The 20,135-nt window shown below is 34.0% G+C and overlaps 1 protein-coding gene across 5 annotated transcripts in view; it reads left to right on the top strand.

Annotated features, from left to right (window-relative positions):
• LOC136032791 (transient receptor potential cation channel trpm-like) overlaps positions 1–20,135 on the top strand; it is a 112,178-nt gene that overhangs the window by 86,218 nt on the left and 5,825 nt on the right. For 4 of the 5 annotated variants that reach the window (XM_065713168.1, XM_065713164.1, XM_065713166.1 and 1 more), the window contains 5 exons: positions 664–853; positions 4,523–4,734; positions 5,974–6,177; positions 9,825–10,016; positions 17,861–18,018. In XM_065713168.1, the coding sequence (XP_065569240.1) occupies positions 664–853; positions 4,523–4,734; positions 5,974–6,177; positions 9,825–10,016; positions 17,861–18,018 (956 nt within the window). The remainder of the gene's footprint in view (positions 1–663; positions 854–4,522; positions 4,735–5,973; positions 6,178–9,824; positions 10,017–17,860; positions 18,019–20,135) is intronic. The other variant, XM_065713167.1, reaches the window with a different exon arrangement.

Below are 20,135 nucleotides of genomic sequence, written 5' to 3'. Positions count from 1 at the left end.
AAACCGGGCTAACTCTTAACTTCACACTAAACCTTCTACTAATCTGACTTCCTTCCATAGCCACAGCAATATTATTCTTGTACCTAGCGCGTACTATTTTAATAAATTTATCCAGCATGCCATACAAGGATACAACTTTCACCAAAGCTCTTCTATCGACAGAAGCAAATGATTGTTCATAATCCATAAAACTGAGGTTTTATGAGTGTCTGAATCTGAAAATTCAGACACTTCTCTACTATTAATCCTATAGTGAAAATTCGGTCAACAACCAGCTCTCAGGGAGGGCTAGTTGCTCTCCAACCACGTTTGACTCTTAAAAAAGACACTAGAACTTTCAGTTTCTAATCAAATAAGCCCCCCTTGGAAGTTTCTACGACAAATCCTTCCATATAAATTGCCCTGAAGAAAAATAATACATTGTACCCACTTCGCTCTTTAATTAGGTAGCGCTATTGCACTGCCTATGACGAGTGTTTTGGCGTTTCGTATGATTTAGCGTGTTGATAGTAGGCACAGTGCCCATAACTAAGTACTAGTGAAACAGTAGTGTGACGGCAATAGGCATATTACTTTAAAAATAAAATTGAACTTAAATATTCGACAAGCTATAAAGCAATACAAAGCGTTTAACCCTTGCCTCATTCAATATTTTATTGTTAGGTATGGGCGGTTTTGACGAAACGCCAGTCTATGGCGATTCTTATGTGGCAACATGGAGAAGAAGCCCTGGCAAAGTCTTTGATTGCGTCTTGTCTTTACAAGGCTATGGCGAAAGAAGCGGCCGACGATGACCTTGAAGCCGAAGTTTGTGAAGAATTGAAGAAGTACTCTGCTGAGTTTGAGAGTCTTGGTAAGTATGGTGGTCATTTGGAATAATTAAATGTCATTTGCCGTCATTTTGAAAATCTGTTACATTTGGTCAATTCAAAGAAAAAAAAAGTTTAATAACCTTTTTCATAACTTTTTTTTTCATGGAGTTGATTTAATTGTAATCGTAGCTCTACCTTTGATTTTTAATTTATCTTTAATTAAGTGTCTCTTTATTTTAAAAAGACAACAAAAACCAACCCGTTTATCTCAAAACATTTTTAGCATGTATAAGCGCACGTTGTGGCGAGTATTGGCAGTTCTATATAATGTGATAATTATCATGGAATCATTTTAACCGTTCTCAAATTAAGGTCGTTACTAATGACCAGGTATTACTAAGCTTCAACTGTGGTTAAAATCACACGAGAAACTTGAATTGATTTAGAGTTTCCGTCGGTAGAAATTATATGATTGGCTATGTTGAGATTCTATCCCTCAACTCCTTTCTAAGCTACATCAAAATAACTTGAATTCTGCCAAGAAAGAGAAAACGCAAGGAAACTGCCTAATATAACGCTTCTTGGTGTCTGTAGTATTCTTGAGTCTTTGGTAGTTACTAAGTGTGGCTGGAGAGAGATGCGTTACTATATGCTCTACTGCTCGTTAGTTTGTCGTTTTTATGGTATATCTTCCTATTTGTTTCTTCGTTTCTGTTATTATTTTCCTTTATGCTTCTCATTTTATCTCTTCTACGCTTTATTTAAGAGGATGGATGTTCTTTTCTTTTTTTCGTTTTATTTCTTTCAGTTAATTCCTTTGGAATTAAACGCTCGATTGACCGGGTTGCTATTCGCCCAGTATCGAAAAAAGCAATAAAAATGGCAATGGAAGAACAAAAAATATCTGAAGACTTCCTTTTCAGAAGACAAAATTTTTATGGGAAAAATTTCGATTTTTGTAATTTTTTCATTAAAACCAGGAAAGCCTCCTTAATTTTGTCATCGAAAAATTTGAATTCTTTGCATTTAGTAGTTTCAAATGTTGCTCTTTATCTTTTTAATAAGAGCAAATATGGGACAACGGAAAAAAGAAAATTTTATAACAAGAAAAATGAAAATGAAAAAGAAAAAGGAGAAATATATATATATATATTTCTGGAGGTCTATCAGACAGCAATAAAAAAAAAAAAATATACAGCGATACGAAAGCACCAACGAGCCTAGAAATATTACTGCAATGACTAATATGAAATCCTATAATAATTTCAATGTTAATTGTTACTGGGGGATGAGTCACAGATAAGACTATGACCATCAGCCTTCAGGTTCAATTAATTTGCCGAAAAGACGACGATAATTGTCTTTAAAACTTGTTAAACATTGAAAATTTAGAAAACTTTTGAATCATCTGTGTTTAACATTATTTTCCCTTGGACCCCCTATTTTGGACCCGTATTATTTTAGACTTTGTCTATTCTTCGTCTTTCCATATTAGTTTTAGACTCTGTTCCTAGACTTCATCAAATGCCACTACCTCCGATATTGAAAAGGGCAGCATTTGAATTGCGCTACAAGTTGCAACAAGCGCTCTATTTTTTATCAAACATAATTAAATAAATACTTTTCAATAAAAAGCTTATATCGAAAGAGACGCCCTTTATGTCATAAATACACTTTATATTGTAAATATGCACCCAGTAGATATTTATGGTAATTTATGAAGTTTATATGGGTATTTACATTACGCGTGTATTTATATATTTAATATGTTTTATTTGTGCATTTTATATAGAAACATCAAAACCAGTAGTTCAAGATATGTGACTTGAAAAAAAAAAACGAATTTTCCTGCGACAAAATCGCTGAAGGTTTTATTAGAAAGAAACTTTTTTTTCAGTATAAGCAACATTTAAAATACTTTTATCGTACAAAGCAAAATTTGAAACATGCCGATGTTGAAAATTGTATTACTAAGCGCTGCTTTGCATTAAGCGCCCTATTTTCTTATCAAATATATTTTAGTAAATACTTTTTAGTCAGAATCTTATAGAGAAAGAAATGCCCTTCATGCCTGCAAGTGCACTTCATACTGTAAATGCATATCTAATAGGTATTTATACTAATTTTTGCCCTTTACATGTATATTTATGTAAGTATATACGTGTGTATTTATGTTTTGAGTATGCTTTTTGCATATTTTTATGTTTTTGAGTAAGGTTTTTTTTTTGCTGAAGAAATACTATTTTCCCTGTGGTAAAATCGCTGAACAATTTTTGGTTCTAAGAAAGTTTTACAAAAACAGAAACATTTTCTCTCGTTGAATCAGCGTTTAAAACACCTTCAATGGCCCCAAGTTAAACCTGAAACACCATCGATGTTGAAAACAGTAGAATATGAATTTTATTTAAATAAACATTTTAATTTTATCAAAGGCCCTATATGTAAGCTGATAAAAAAAAAAGGAAATTAAAGTTTTGCGGCACCCTTGATCAAAGTCACGACCATGCATTCGCCTCTGTTCTCTATGATTTGCCTTTGTTCTCTGATTACTGTTAGTATCAATCCCACATTTTGTTTCCCAGTGTGGTTGGAAAGTTGGTGTTACAGCTACCACATTATTTTTGGTCTATTAACTTGCCAACCAGTATTGATTTTTGGGTTTGGCGTAAATTTGTGACCATTGTAACGTAGTAATATAATATAACGTATTTCTATATTTCTATTTATATTTCTAGTTGTAACGTATTTCTATTGTTACCGGTTCTTCTATTTCTTCTTCTAATCCTTATATCTCTTATTGTTATTTGTTTGTTATTTATATTTATTTATTTGTATTATTATTTATTATTTCTTGTATTTCTTATTAACATTTTTTTGTTCTTTTATTTCTATTTCTTAATATTTCTTTTAGCTATAACGTATTCTGTATTTCTATTTATAAAGTATTTCTATTTCTATTAGTTCTTCTATTTCTTCTTCTATTTTTTATTTCATATATTTACTATTAGTTTCTTTGAGTTCTTCTGTTTCTAATTCTTATTTTTTCTATTGGTTATAAAGTGCTTCGTATTTTTACTTTTAACGTGCTTCTTAAGTAGTTTCTCTTCTTAGTTAGATTAAACTTTACTCATTTCTTATAAAAGATACAAGAAAAAAAAACATTGATTCGTTTGCTTTGTAAGACTATCCGTCACCACGTTTTTTGACTTCCTTGCCGTATGAAAAAATTACCCTTGACTAAATTACCCAAATTACCAAACTTACCTTTGACTTTAATCCAAACAAGGAATAGTGGGAAGGAGCTCGGCGAGATCTATGCAACTTGGGATTGAGCTGCTAAGATTCTTAGTTAGTAAAGGCTACCGAGATAGTTCTTCACTTTTACAAGGGTTGAACAGGTATCGCTAAGACGCTGTACGCTCTTTTGATGCAAAACTCACCTGTTACATAATAACAGGTGTCATACATATCCTAAATGTCATATTGTCATTTAGGATTGTACAGTCTCGTTAAGCTGGAACTGCACACTAAAATCACTGGACGAATTAATGTTCATAGTTTTCAAACTCATCAAAACATGTACAGACTTGTTTGTTCTTGTCGATTGTTTGTCTTCATATCGAGATGCATAAACTGCTGAATGCCTCTTGTACGTAAATCCAACGTCGTTTATCTTGCAACAGAAAATATTAATAAGCCCCTTGTTGTAGGTCTTGAACTCTTAGACTACTGCTATAGACAGGATGATGATATGACTCTGCAGCTGTTGACTTGTGCTCTCCCACATTGGGGTCGACAGACCTGTCTCTACTTGGCAGTTTTATGCAACTTCAAACCAATGCTATCACATCCAAGTGCACAAATTCTTCTTGCTGATCTATGGATGGGTGGACTTCGAACACGAAAATCTCCAAATTTAAAGGTAATTGTGTTGTTTGCCTAAATATTTAATTAGTACGAAATGACAACAATCTGATGTTCTCTAGCTTAGTAAAGCCTAACAAGCTCCATAAACAAACACTAAAAATTGTCCTTTCTCGTAAATTATCATTGGGATTAGAATGAAAAGAGACGTGGTATAAGGAACGACAGGAGAGGGAAGAGTAACTTTTGGTTAATTAGACTAGAGAAACTGATCAATATATTCGGATGAAGTTGACGTTTTGTATTTACCTCTCTTTTTTTTGCCTTGATAAAAGTATATTGCCATTTTCCTTTGTTATTATAATCTATATTATTTTATGTTTTTAGAAATTATATTTATGTTATATCCATCTCATTACTTAGAATGATTTAATAGAGTACATTAATGTAGAGTAATATCTTATTGAGATCTAATAGAGTGATACTTTATTGCCTCATTGTTCCTTCCTTGCTCTCAAAACATTAAGGACGTTTCCCTTGCCTCAGTCGTGGAGACCAGAACCGTGAATGTGCGTACTCATACCTAATCTATACCTAATATACATAGTTATTATATATTAATATTATTGTATTTTCCCATTTTGCACAAATATGCTTTTTTTCTATTGTCCTGACTTGTACTTATGTATTAATATTGTCCAAAACTTTCTCCCAGCTATTCTTTGTGAGAATTTATGTCTTCATCTCTTACTTGCATCTATATGTTTTACTACTTCATATTACTACTTATGCATTAAAATTATCCAAGAGCTTCCACCAGTCATTCAGTCTGAGAATATGTCTCTTCATCTCTGATATTTCTATATTTTACTATTAGATTTTTGTACCTCTGTATAATAATATCCGAGACCTTCCCCAATCATTCATTCTGTGAATAAGTGTCTTCGTCTCTGACTTGCATATAGATGTTTCATTATCTCATATTTATTTAAAGTTCCTTCAAATATATGTTTTACGATTTTATATAATTGTTTATTACTATTTTATATTTACTATTATCCACGACGTTCTCCCCTGTCGTAGAAACTGAGAATGCCTGTAGTCATACGTGATCTAGTCTTATATGTCAATATTATTTTGTTCTTGTGCTGATTTTCTCACCCACTACATTTTATTTTAAATTGTACATATTTTGCATCTATTTTTAATTACAGTGTACAACTTTTCCTAGTTACGAAGACTGCGAATATGTCTACTTATCCCTGGCTTGAATCTATGATTAGTATTATGATTATAGGTTCTTCTGGGGCTACTGTTTCCACCCGCTATATTGACACTTCAGTTTAAGTCGAAAGAGGAGCTACTTTTGATGCCGCAGACTGAAGAAGAACATTTGTATGAAATTGAAGAAGAAGAAGCACCCAGTGAAACTAGTAGCTTTCTGGATCTTCATAACGCTAATTCAAAAACAGACAATGAAGGATATTCTAAAGGAGAAGAGGTATTTAAAGGCAACTGGGAATATTCATTTTGGATCTTTAAACCCTAGGGCTTTATGTATTTTCGCATATATACTTTCAAGGCAATAAGTGTATATGTTTTTATTTTTTCTTGAAACGGCTCAATATTTTTTTTGGAAAAATTTGTATCCTTGGATCTTCTCGCCTAAAAAAACGACCTAGGTTGGTTAGAAGTTTGAGAAAATCCGTTCAAAGCCTTAATTTTGGAAAAAATATTCTCGTCAGCGGAGTCATTTTTGTATACGCTGTTGCAGTATTTCAAAGACGTTGTCACATTATGTGGAAAAACTGATAATTGCAAAAATATTTTTATTTATTTTAACAAGGGATTCGAGCAATTCAAAAACTTTAAAAAAGAAAACTAAAAGTTTGAAGCTTAGTAGACAATCGGTGTTAGAAATCGAAGTTGTATTAATAATCGAATATCTTTGAAAAGACAAATGTCTTTGAAATACTTTAACCAAATATCTTTGTATGCAAAGACATATGAGTATAAAAAAAACTGATCTAGACATAGACCCAACAAACGAAATTTTACAAGTATTATAAATGATAATTCGTTGAAAGAAAAAGCAGCATTTTTTCCCACCCCCTGAACAATTAACAAATCAACAACTTGAACCGTAATTTAAAACTCGACCAATAAGGGCAGCTAAAACAAATGGTATTGAAAAATTGTCTGAAGTAATGAAATTCAAAAATGAAGAAGAAAGAAAAATCGGATTAGAAGATAAGAGGTAGTGGAGTCGAAACTTATCAAAATTGAAAATGCTAGTTATGACACTTGGGATTGAGATTCTGAGAAGTATAAAGTTATTAATGCTTACCATGCCTTTGTTAAAAAAAATCAGTTTCAGCGGTATGAATTTCATAATGCAAAAGACAAGCCAGGGCAAAAGTCGAAGTTCAACATTTTATAGAAGCTCCAAGTGATGAAATAGCTATAAATAATGACATTAGAGCTTATACAGGACGTTAACCAAACACCTGATACTGCATCAGCCTTTGTTAAAAAAAAGTTCGGCGTTATGTTTTCATAATGACAAAAGACAAACCAAGGCAAAAGTTAAAGGTTCAAAAACAATAAAACATAATTTTACAAAGGTGCCAATTCTAATTTAAGGTCATTTAAAACGTTTCAGGGCTTGAGTGCTGAAAATGAAGCACAGTTAAATGTGTATTGAAAACAAATGAAAGTGAGAATCGCAAGCGAAATTTTGAACAGTGATCTATGGCTGGAAACTGGATAAAACGCGTTTGTTATCTATAATGCCATAACGAATTAAATGAGATGATGAATTTAAACTGCTTAGACGAAAGCCGTGGAAAAAATTTTCTGAGGTAAAGATGAAATAAAATGGACAATGAAATCCATAGGTGGAATACAAGGAGCATCGATAACTGGCCACAAAAACGATCTAAATAGGTGAGGACTTTAGGAAAGAATTAGTATTTTTCATAGGGTTGCTGTATCGAACCTGTGGTGACGTTTATGACATCAAGAAAATTCAAAGGCTCAAATTCAAAGATCCGAGAGAACCGGAAGCGTAATTAATAATATGCTACACAATTTACATTTTATATGATGTACGAATGAGAAGACATTCATATAAGGAGATCAATGTTGTCACTTATTTGAAGTACTTTTACTTGAAGTACTACTTCAGTAAAATTTTCCATTACTTGTACTTGTACTTAAGTAAAAACTCTAGGGTGTACTTATTATTTGTCTAAGTAAGATTACGAAATACTCATTAGTTAAGATACTGATAATGTACTTTCTCAAATGCTTTATCTTTGCCACGAAAATTTTTTGTGCGTGTGCTTTGGTACAAGAAAACACGACTTTTAGATTTAGAGTAAACTCACATATAGCTCCATGTCCTATTTTTTGATGTGAAATAAGGTATTTGTTTATGACGAAACAAAATTATAGCATGATTATCACTTGGTATAATTGTGTTTAAAAGTTATATAATAAAAAAATTGAAATTATTTCACAGTTCACTGGTCGACAGTGAGCTAACATCCCTTGTTTTGGGCTAAATGTTGCATACTGTAGTTCATTTGGGCTTATGTTTCTGACATTAGTGTTTAAGTTTTGTCATCTTGTCAACTTAACCCGATTTCTACCATTTCATCATCTTTATCACCATATTATTGGTATTTCCTTCTAGGGTAGTATTTAGATTATATTATTCGAAACCAAAAAAAATGTGGTTTGTTAGGGAATTTCATTGCAGCAGGGCTTTTTTTTGTCTTTGCTGTTGACGCATTGGTTATTACATCCTAACTTTCCTTCTAGGGTAGTATTTCCTTCTAGGGTAGTATTTAGATTATATTATTCGAAACCAAAAAAAAATGTGGTTTGTTAGGGAATATCATTGCAGCAGGGTTTTTTTTTGTCTTTGCTGTTGACGCAGTGGTTATTACATCCTAACTTTCCTTCTAGGGTAGTATTTCCTTCAAGGGTAGTATTTAGATTATATTATTCGAAACCAAAAAAAAATGTGGTTTGTTAGGGAATTTCATTGCAGCAGGGCTTTTTTTTTGTCTTTGCTGTTGACGCAGTAGTTATTACATCCTAACTTTCTACAAAATTTCTGAGCTGTAGGATCTGAAAAGTTCTAATGCAACACTTAATTCTGAGCCTAGAGCTTGTACACATGATAATAAAATGGTTATTTTGATGTTGTTCTTAAATTTTCTTAGAAAAACTGTTTGGAAAACGCTTTTGAAATTCAATAGATCCTACATGGTCGTATCTTGAATACCAAGTTTACCAAGTAAACTTGGTAATCTTACCAAGTATAGTTTACCAGTTTATCTTGGTATAGTTTACCAGTTTACCAAGGTAAACTTGGTGAAAGTTTCATTTTAAGCCTGAATAATAGTGTGTATTTTGAGGCCATATCTTTTTTTTAAGATTGTTCATTCAATCCTTATTCATATAAACGGACTTTTGATTCAAATTTAACTTAAAGGACTTTTTAAATCTATATGAAAAAATCCATGTTCGTGTTCACCGTTTTAGTGTATTATTGCGTTTTGTTTTTTTTTATTTATGGACAAAATTCCCAATGAAGGGTGATTATTGGTCGAAATTTTCTCGGGACGGAGGGAATTTTACGAGGGAGAATTTTCCACAAAGGGTGGGGGAGGAGATGTGCATGAGGGAATTTTCCGGAGAGATAATTGTTCGTAGATGGGATTTGTCGCATACTTTTAAATTTAAAATCACGATCGTAATTACTACATATGGGGAAGTTACTAAGGAAAATAAGTTTCAGGAACTGGGATAGTTCTCCTTAGGGGGGGGGGGGATTTTATTTTCAGACTCCTTGCGTAGATGAAAAAAATAGATTAACTGGGTAATTTATGTACATGTGGGGCAAAGGAAAGTATGACGTTTAAAAAAAACGATCTTCGTGTTTACCGATTCATAGCATTATCGCGTTTTTCGATTTATGGTGCATTGATTAGTTACTAGTAGTAGTAGTAGTATAATTTACTGCGAGGGGGATAATTTACCGGGGAAGAATTTTGCGCGGAGGGGCTGGGGATAGCGGATTTTCCGCAGAGGGGAATATCTCACGTTTTTTTTTTTATTTCCTCCCTTTTTTTCTAGGCTCATGATGTCCATAACTATATATTTTCACGCTCAGATTGTCAAGATGTTTTACAGGGTCAAAATGGGAGCCCATATTTAGACAGTTCGTGTGACCAGCAACTAGATCAGAAGCATCGAAAGCAGTTGGAATCAAAGAAAAAAATTTATGAATTCTACGGAGCACCAATTACAAAGTTTATGGCCCATTCCGTAAGCGACACAATTTATACATAGACAAAACTTATTTACACAGTACCTTGGAATCAGAGTATATTGCCAAAGAGGGAAAAACTTCTTTTTTTGCCAACTTTTTTTTTAACTTCTTCAGGCGGGTGATTCTTTTGGACTAAATCCATGGTCAGAAAGGGGAAGATCTTATGAGGCTAAGTTTTTTGTGGGGTGGGTGACCCCCTAAAAACACTGGGGAATTCCACTTTTTAACCCCCCCCCCCTTCCACTCCCTCAAAGCTTGAGCCTGCTTGTACCTATGCTAATACTCAGTACCAGTTGTGGTAGCTCAAATTTGCCACGTATTTTTTTTTTTTTTTTTTTACTTAAATTGTCTTTCCAGTCCTTGAATGAAAGTTCTTAAGCCGAACTGGCCAGACATGACAATAAACAACAAAGAGAGATAAAGCTCTACAAAAAAAAACTCAAACGAGACTGCGGCCAGTAGAGAGGAAAGGTAAAATAACGCGGATGTTTCGTCTGTATCCGAACTAGGCGTCCTCACCACAAGATAAAAAGAAAAAAAAACACTAAACTAAAAACAAATAAAACTACCACCAATAATAATAAACACAATTTTCGGTACTGATCCACGTAGGGAAAAGTAGCTATTAGAGTTACTTCAATGAGAACATCAAAGCAACTGAGGAAAAATTATAAAAATTTAAACTGATTTAACTATTCTGTTGCGAAATAATCCTCTTGTAAGCTAATATTGAAGCAACTCTTTTTAGTCTAGTTTGTAATCTTGTCCCCTGGTGATTGTGTAAAATTTTAATTCCCTTATTGACTATTGGTTCATTTTTCAAAAGACAATCATAAATTGGGTCAATATTTAAATTACCTGTGTCTCTATTTATTGAAAGATTAGCAAATATATGTTTTTTAATTTCTATAGCCTCCCTAGCCCACTGAGAAAAACCTCTATCAATAGAATAACTGTAGCCTCATCAAATTGTATAAAATATTCGGGATGAAAGAATGTATGTTCAGCCAGAGCCGAAAAAAAAGTTTCAGGAGGCTTTCTTAATTGTAGGTTTTTTTTTTATTCAGTTGCGATGCTCAATAAATCTTTCAGTAAATTGCTGGTGAGTTCTACCAATATAAAACTTTCCACAAGAGCAAGGAATTTTATACACCCCACTAACTAAATCTCCCCGGGTTAAATCCTTCCCATAATTAAGAAAACTACCTAATGGTCTCACTGATTGGAAACAAGTATCAATGTTATGTTTACCTAAAATTCGTTTAAGCATCTCTCCCAAAGTAGGTACATAAGGCAAAGAAATGAACATTTTCGGCATGTTTAATTCTGTACACCCTGAAACCCCAATAACCCTATTGTTGTGTTTAATGCGTCTATTTTTGTTATTTTATCAATGAATTTAATCGGGTAACTATTACAAAATAAAATATCCCTCAAATACAACAATTCAGAATCTAAAAACTCCTGAGAACAAATTGTGAAAGCTCCATCCACCAGTGCAATCGCAACCCCTCGTTTCACTGAAATAGAGTGGCACGAGTGAAAGTTCAAATACTTATCACTGTGTGTAGGCTTTCTATATACTGAAAAAAATAAATGGAAATCACTTTTAATCAATAGGATATCAAGAAATAGGATATCAAACTCCACTGTAAGTTTTACATTTTTGTCAAAACTATTTAAATGTTTATGGAAAAGGTCTAAGGACTCTAAACCGTGTTTCCAAATGCAAACCACATCGTCCATGAATCTGCCCCAGAAACAAGGGGAGAGCCTAAAACTGTGTATAACAGAGGTTTCAATAGATTCGATGAAGAGATTTGCCAACAAAGGGGAGAGAGATGCCCCCATAGCCAAACCAAACACCTGTTTGTAAAATTCACCTCTAAAACAGAAATAAAGAGAATATTCATTTGCAAGGATAACCAACTTCATAATGACTTCAATCTCCAAACTAACCATGGTCAGTAACATCTTGGTCACTAACATCTTGTATCAAATCAAAGTGCTTTTGCAGATTCATGGTGCTGGGGCAATTTGCAGATTCAAATCAAAGTGCTGTCCAACCAACTTCAATAATGACCAACTTCATTGCAAGGATAACCAACTTCATAATGACTTCAATCTCCAAACTAACCATGGTCAGTAACTAACCATGGTCACTAACATCTTGTATCAAATCAAAGTGCTTTTGCAGATTCATGGTGCTGGGGCAATTTGCAGATTCAAATCAAAGTGCTGTCTCGTTTGAGGTTTTTTTGTGGAGTTTTATCTCCCTTTGTTGTTTATTCCAGCCCTTGATGTAAGTACGCTCTATAAATCACTGCACTCCGTCTTGTTTCCTCAGCCATTCAGTCCTCGAGATATCTGTAAGCCCTATTTTTTTTTCTAAAGTATGTTAAATTCTCTTTTTTAATTTTGGACTTGTTCAGAAGGGCAATTTCCATCTGAAGTAATTCTTAGCCGTATCTTGGACAAGATAGAAGATTAAAATGGATTCCTGATGTGCTTGCAAAAATACTTTTGAAACAGAAATGTTCTCTGTTGCACTGAGCCAAATTACAAATTATGATGATCACCATGTACAATTTTAGAAAAAACAAAAATTTATGCAGCACACAGAATGAAATTTCAACTTCTTCCTTACAAGCTTTAGCTTATTTTTGTCGTTCAAAACCAATTTATAGTTTGGCTCACTGGTGCCCTTCAAGAGGATGTTCGCAAAATCTCAGCAGAGAAGGCAAAGCTATGAGATGAAAAAAAAATCTAATTTGTTATAATAGTTAAAAGAACTGCTAATTCAGTGATTAAGATCTGGACATGGGAGTAAAGGGATAGAACCTGAATTTTAGTATATGAAAGTACCCTTAGCGTTGTAGGTTAAGTAAAATACTGTAACACAGTTTCTAGTGGTGTCAATGATAAAACGGTAAAAGAGTAGTGTCATGTAATAAAATATAAAAAATAACAAGTCGTCAGATAAAATAGCTAAAGAAATTTTCATAACGGAAATGCTCTTTCATAATGCAGCAATATTGCGTTATAGAAGTACAAATTTCACGGTCACAAATGTATCGTTTGACCGGGTCTAATTTTGGCAAACATCGATGTCTACGATGCATCACAGTTAGGTGCTGATTGCACCAGTTGGAGGAGGCAGCCGTCACTCTCGACGCTGAGACACGCCCGGCAGGAGACATAAGTCAAACAAGGGCTAAGACTTATGTCTTAGTCAGACTTATTGTCTATAGTTAATATGGCACTTGTGACGAGGCCGGAAGAGCCAAGAGCTCATATGGCATGCTAGCAAAATTATAAGAATCAACAGATTGATTTAGAAGGAAAATCAGAGGCTTAATTCCGGTCGGGATTTAAAATAAGAGCTTTGAGTGACGACGTCCTTCTAAATATCAAAATTCATTAAGATTCGATCACCCACTCGTAAGTAAAAAATACCTCATTTTTTCTAATTTTCCCTCTCCCTTCAGCCCCCAAGAAGGCCGAATTTGGGAAAACGACTTGTACAGCTCCCTGACACGCCTACCAATTTTCATCGTCCTAGCACGTCCAATTCAAGCACCAAACTCGCCAAAGCACTGAACCCCACCCCCTAACTCCCCCAAAGAGAGAGGATCCAGGCCGATTACTTCAATCACGTATCTACGACATTTGCTTATTCTCACCAAGTTTCATCCCGATCTCTCCACTCTTAGCGTTTTCTAAGATTTCCGGTTAACCCCTCCAACTCCCCCCAGTGTCAACAGATCTGTTCGGTATTTGAAAATAAGAGCTCTGAGACATGAGTTGTTTCTAAATATCAAATTTCATTAAAAATACCTAAGTTTTTCTAATTTTTTCAAATTAACACCCTCCCAGCTTCCTCAAAGAGAGCGGATCCGTTCCAATTGTGTCAATCACGTATCTAAAATTTGTGCTTTTTCTTCCCATCAAGTTTCATCCCGATCTCTCCACTCTAAGAGTTTTCCAATATTTCTGGTTTCCAAGATTTCTGTTTTCCCCCTCCAAACCCCTATGTTCCCTGATCCAATTCGAATTAAAAAATGAGCATATGAGACATAAGCTCTTTCTATAAATCAAGTTTCATTGAGATTCGATCACCCATTTGTAAGATAAAGATACCTCAGTTTGCGCGTTTTCCAAGATTTCCGGTTCTCCCCTCCAACCCCCCCCAATGTCACTGGATCTGGTCTGAATTTGAAATAAGAGCTCTGAAGCACAGGTTCCTTCTAAATTTCAAATTTTATTAATATCTGATCACCTGCTCGTAAGTTACAAATATCTCATTTTTTATAATTTTCAAATTACCCCCCCCCTAACTCCCCCAAAAAGAGCGGATCCTCCGGTCCAATTATGTCAGTCACGTATCTTAGACTTGTGCTTATTCTTCCCACCAAGTTTCATCCTGATTTCTTCACTCTAAGCCATTTTCAAGATTTCTGACCTCCCTCCAACTCCCCACAACGACACTGGATCCGGTCGGGATTAGAATGAGAGATCTGAGCTACGAGGTCCTTCCAAATATGATTTTTCATTAAGATCCGATCACTCCTTCATAATTTAAAATACCTCATTTTTTCTAATTTTCAGAATTAACCCTCTCCCCAACTCCTCCAAAGAGAGTGGATCTGTCCCGGTTATTTCAATCACGTATACAGGACTTGTGATTATTTTTCCCACCAAATTCCATCCCGATTCCTCCACTCTAAGCGTTTTCCAAGATTTTATGTTTCCTCCTCCAACTGCCCCCAATGTCACCGGATCCGGTCGGGATATAAAATAAGAGCTCTGAGACACGATATCCTTCCAAACATTAAATTTCATTAGATGTGATCACCTGTTCGTAAGTTAAAAATACCTCATTTTTTCTAATTTTTCCGAATTTACCATCCCCCCACTCCCTTCCCAGATGGTCGAACCCGGGAAATGACAATTTCTAAGTTCATCTGGTCTGGTCCCTGATACGCCTGCCAAATTTTATCGTCCTAGCTGATCTGGAAGTGCCTAAACTAGCAAAACCGGGACCGACAGACAGACAGATAGACCGACAGAATTTGCGATCACTATACATCACTTGGTAGATACCAAGTGCCATAAAAAGTCCTATTTTTGTCTGAAAATTTCTGTCATGAAAAGCCTTTTTAAATTGCGTCATTTTCACAGAAAAAACAACTTCTAAAGTTATGGTTGGTGAATTTACTTTTGGAAAGAGAAGTATAGTTTTCCGTGTAGTATACTGATTACCTTCCATTCTGGCTAGGTTGTCTCTATGTTACCGTAAAAATCGTCTGTTTTTCAAATAAGATGTTATTCTCAAAGAACATTTTGATGTTGTACTTCTTGAGATTTCAAATGAATATTCTCGTGATTTAATGCTCTCTTGTCTTTCTGATTACATTAATTTCGTATTACATTTTTATTACCATCTTATTGCCTTTTTATTACCATCTTATTACTTTGTTACCTCTTTATTATCATCTCTCTTACCTTCTTGGCATATATCGACAAGAATTTTGCTTCTCTCATAAGAAAAAATAGATAAAAATACTAGTTTGGCATCATAGTCTAGAAAAAGCAAGTCCACCCCCCTCTAGAAGTCATGATTTTAGCATAGATTTATGTAAATCACCCACTTTGTCTATTCGACTAATACCCACGTGGGTGTTTCCGGCTATTTCATTATTATCAGCAAATGTTCAAAGCACTCGCTTGACTTATTCCTAAGCTTTCTTGACTGATTGCAAAAATTGATCTTGCTTATGAAACGAAATAAGAAAAACAAGTTTTTTCAACTGAAAGTAAGAAGCAATATCAAAACTTAAAACGCACAAAATTATTAAGTATATGATGGGTTTGCCCCCTCTTCAACACCCCGCTCTTTGTGCTAAAGTTTTCTAGTACTTCTAAAACAGCTTTTTATTATTCTAATTAAAAAGAACTTGTGTTTCAGGAGTCGTTCTTCAAGAATTTTGACAAAATTCAAACTTTAGCATAAAGAGTGAGTTGTTGAGGAAGGGGAAACCCCCCTCATAAACGTAATAATTTCGGTTTGTATTTAAGTTTTGGTGTTGCTCCTTACTTTCAGTCGAAAAAACTTTTTATTATTTGATTTTTGATCGTTTTTTAAAGTAATACCTGGAAATCCGGCTCCACTTTTACGGAAAAATTCCGCATTTTTTGCAGATAGGAGCTTGAAACCTCCTCACCGATATATCCTCTAGACAATCTAATCCTGGTGAAAATTTACTACGGACAATTATCCTTAACATCTCCACGTGTAAAATTTAGTCTGCAAAGGGAAATTTTCCAATTTTCCAATTTTCTCGGTCACTTAAAAGGAGCACTAAAACTTTTAATTACTCTTGGAATGAGCCCGCTCCTGGTATTCTAGGACCACTTTGTGGATACTATCACCTCTGGGAAAAAACAAACAAATAAACTCGCATCCGTGGTCTTTCTTCTGGCAAAAAATACAAAATTCCGCATTTTTTGCAGATAGGAGCTTGAAAGCTCTATAGGAGTGTTCATTGATATGCTGAATCTGATGGTGTAATTTTCATTACACCATCACAACATTACACCAGGTTTTATTTCTTTTAGAGAGTGTTTCCCCCTATTTCTGAAAATCGGACAAATTCCCTCAGGCTCGTAGCTATTGATGGGTACGACTAAGCTCAATGAAACTTACATATATTTGTTATCAACATAATAATTCAATTCTTTTGATATATCTATTGGCATCAAAATTCCATTTTTAGAGTTTTGGTTACTATTGAACTTAGAGTTCGTTACCACGAACTGTTTGAAAAAAAAAACTTTTTTTAAAGAGTGCGTTTACTTTAAATTTCCCCAAATTGAATCTTTGGAACAAATTAAGGGTTATGGTCCTGCTACTTCTCAACCCCAAAAAAAATAGTAACCTTACTTTTGTTGGCCTTGTAAAACAAAAATCATTGGTAAAACTTAAGTCAGTTCCTAATCCTGGATCGGGCCTCTTTTGAAAAATCTTGCTTAAAGCTTTTTATTAAGATAATTTTTATTTTGATCGTTCAAAAATCTATATTCATGTTGCGCGTCGTATTTTTGCAGATTTATACTTGCTAAGTATTGGTTTGGTCTTTTCCTTTGCCCTTTTCAGCTAAAGCTTTCAAATAGCTCTTTGTCAAGGTAATTTTTATTTAATCCTTTTTCGCATCCAGTATCATCTATTAAAAAAAGAATCTTAATTTTGTAGATGGTGTGTACTACTTTCTTGATTAATTACACTTACACAATGCTGATTCCTTCCATTGAACTTTATAGAAAAGCTTTCGAAAAATCTTCCAACAAACCCTATATCAAGCCATTTATTATCTCGTATTGGTTTGGTCCCCCTCCCCTCTTGCCTTTCTTATCCGTTTAGTTTTTCTTTAATCAGTCTTTACGCATGTTGTTATTGGCGTTTTAGAAATTTTTTTGTAGATGGCGTATATTGCATTCTTGATGATCTATACATACACTGTATTGACTCGGTCCCTTCCTTTGCCTGAATGGAATGAATATTTTTTATTTACATATCTGGCTATTTTCGGCATCGAGAAAATGAGAGAGATTATTGACTTTGACGTTCCCTATTTATCAAGCCATTTATTATTTGATCTTCCTTCGCATGTTATTCATTTTGAGGCACCTCTATCCATGATGCGCGTTGGATTCTTGATGATCTGTGCTTACCTCGTATTGGTTTGGTCCCCCCCCTCTTGCCTTTTTTTATCCATATAGTTTTTATTTAATCAGTGTTCACGTATGTTGTTATTGGCGTTTCAGAAATCTTTTTTTGTAGATGGCATATATTGCATTCTTGATGATCTATACATACACTGTATTGATTCGATCCCTTCCTTCGCCTGAATGGAATGAATATTTTGTATTTACATATCTGGCTATTTTCGGTATCGAAAAAATCAGAGAGATTATTGACATTGACGCTCCCAATGTATTGTAAGTTGTTTGCCATCTTTTTCATAAACTATGTTTTATTTACTGCTATTTATTAACCGTATTAAGTTTTAAATTATGTTTTGAAACTATATTAATATTTATGTTAATTAACTGTAGTGTTTTATTAAAAATACTGTTAAATTAAAAACAGAAACTGTATTTCTCTACGCCTCACGTTTTGTATTGTTTAATTATTTATACCCCAACATCTTAATATTGTTGAAACTTTTGTATTTATTAGCTTCAGTTTTGATCGCTTAGGCCAAAACAGAGACGATGAGAAATCCACCCCCCCCCCTCTCTTGCAAAAAATATGTTACTGCATTCACAATTTGGTTTCATTTTGAACGATTCAAAAGGATGCAGTACTTGCAATGCTACAATACAGTAGGGTGGAGGGGGGAGGGGGGTTTACGTTGTAAAATAGCTCCAATGAGCAGTAAAAAAAATTTTGTACCGACTTTGAACAAATTCTAATTAAGGTTGAAATAGACCACGATATCCAAAAATAGGCCGATAATAATGAAAGTTATTTTCAATTTAATATCAGTGTTTAATGTTTCGATATTAGAGAAGCTTGAACTTAGTATAGGTGATTCTTTACTAAATAACTCTCTTACTAATTTTAATTATTTCTTTAGTTACTAACGCTGACTTTTTACTTTATTTTCTTACTTACTTCCTCTTACTTATTTTCTTGACTTGCTTTTATTGTTTATTTATTTACTTCTAACATATTAATCTTCCAAAAAATAGATAATCCATTGATTTGGTGTTAATTTTTACTTGGATGTTTGGTACTCTGCTCTGATATTAACCGTCTTCTCATAATGATCTCTAACGAGAATTAATGGAAGTCTGTGGCCAAAAGGTAATGCCCTATTGAAGTCGTGATACAAAGAAATTGTTACATTACATTTGGCCATAAACTAATCCATGCAATAACTATACCATACTTTAAAAAGCCATTTTACTAGACTTATATATAAAAAAAAAACGAAATTAAGGAACTGAGCTGTAAATTAGAAAAAAAAATATATCCAGGATCTGTATAATCGGTAAGGAGTTGTCACATAACATTTTACCATAAACTGATCCTTGCAATAAATATATAAAAAAAAAACAATTTTACTAGACTTATATAAGAGAAAAGTTGAAATTAAGGAACTGGACTGTAAATGAAAAAAAATTATTTAAGATAAAAAAAAATTATCCAAAAAAAAAGAATAAAAAAAAAATAAATAAAAAAAGTAAACGAAAAAAATTATCCAGGATCTGTGTAATCAGCTAAGTGTCCTCGGCACAAACGACTAACAAAGATCTAGTTTTGAATAGTAGACGAAAGGTATCCAATTTTTACACAAAAACCCCGTGTTTTGTTCATTAAAATAAAATTTGTTCATAAAATAAAATTTGGCAATGGGAACGTCACGTTTTAAAAAATAGAAAAAAAAATTATGTTGCAAAGGATTAATGTATTTAGCTAACAATAATATGGGATCTACTATCTTATAATATAAACAAAATTTCAGTAGGATGCAATAGAATAGTATTCTACGATCCTACTAACGTACTTTTATGTAAAACGCACATTTTCACCATATTTAGCTAAATATCGTTGACTAGCGATGCATTTTTCTGCGGGGTTGACAATTGCCAGAAGCGTCAAAAATTTTCTCACCGTCGATAAAACTCACTTAGCAGTGAAAAAAGAATAAAATTAGAGTAAAAAAAAACTGCATTCGTGTGATAAAATTAATTAAATTTAAAAGGTTAATGCTCCAGCAGGACTTAATGCTCCTGCTGGTGGTCCAGCGTAGAGAGACACGTGATTCTTTGTCTCCAATCGGGACGGTCTAACTGCCTCTTGTAGATCAGTATCGATCATGGAGAAATACTAAGTAAGGCTGTCCCTCCATCTGAACTGGGGCCTTCCTTAGGGGCGTCACCAGCCATGCTTAGGGCGATCAAAACTGAATAGTGTACTGGTGGGTGTTTCTGCGGGTATGCAGACCAAATGCCCGAACCACCGTAGGGTTCGTGCAGCGAGCGAGAGCTGAGGGTCTGATCTGTTAGTGTCAGTAGTCGGGTGTTCAAGACGAAGGAATTCAAGAACT

Source organism: Artemia franciscana, chromosome 11 (genome assembly GCF_032884065.1).
Source record: "Artemia franciscana chromosome 11, ASM3288406v1, whole genome shotgun sequence".
NCBI lineage: Eukaryota > Metazoa > Arthropoda > Branchiopoda > Anostraca > Artemiidae > Artemia > Artemia franciscana.
This window is presented reverse-complemented; position numbering and strand designations above follow the sequence as displayed.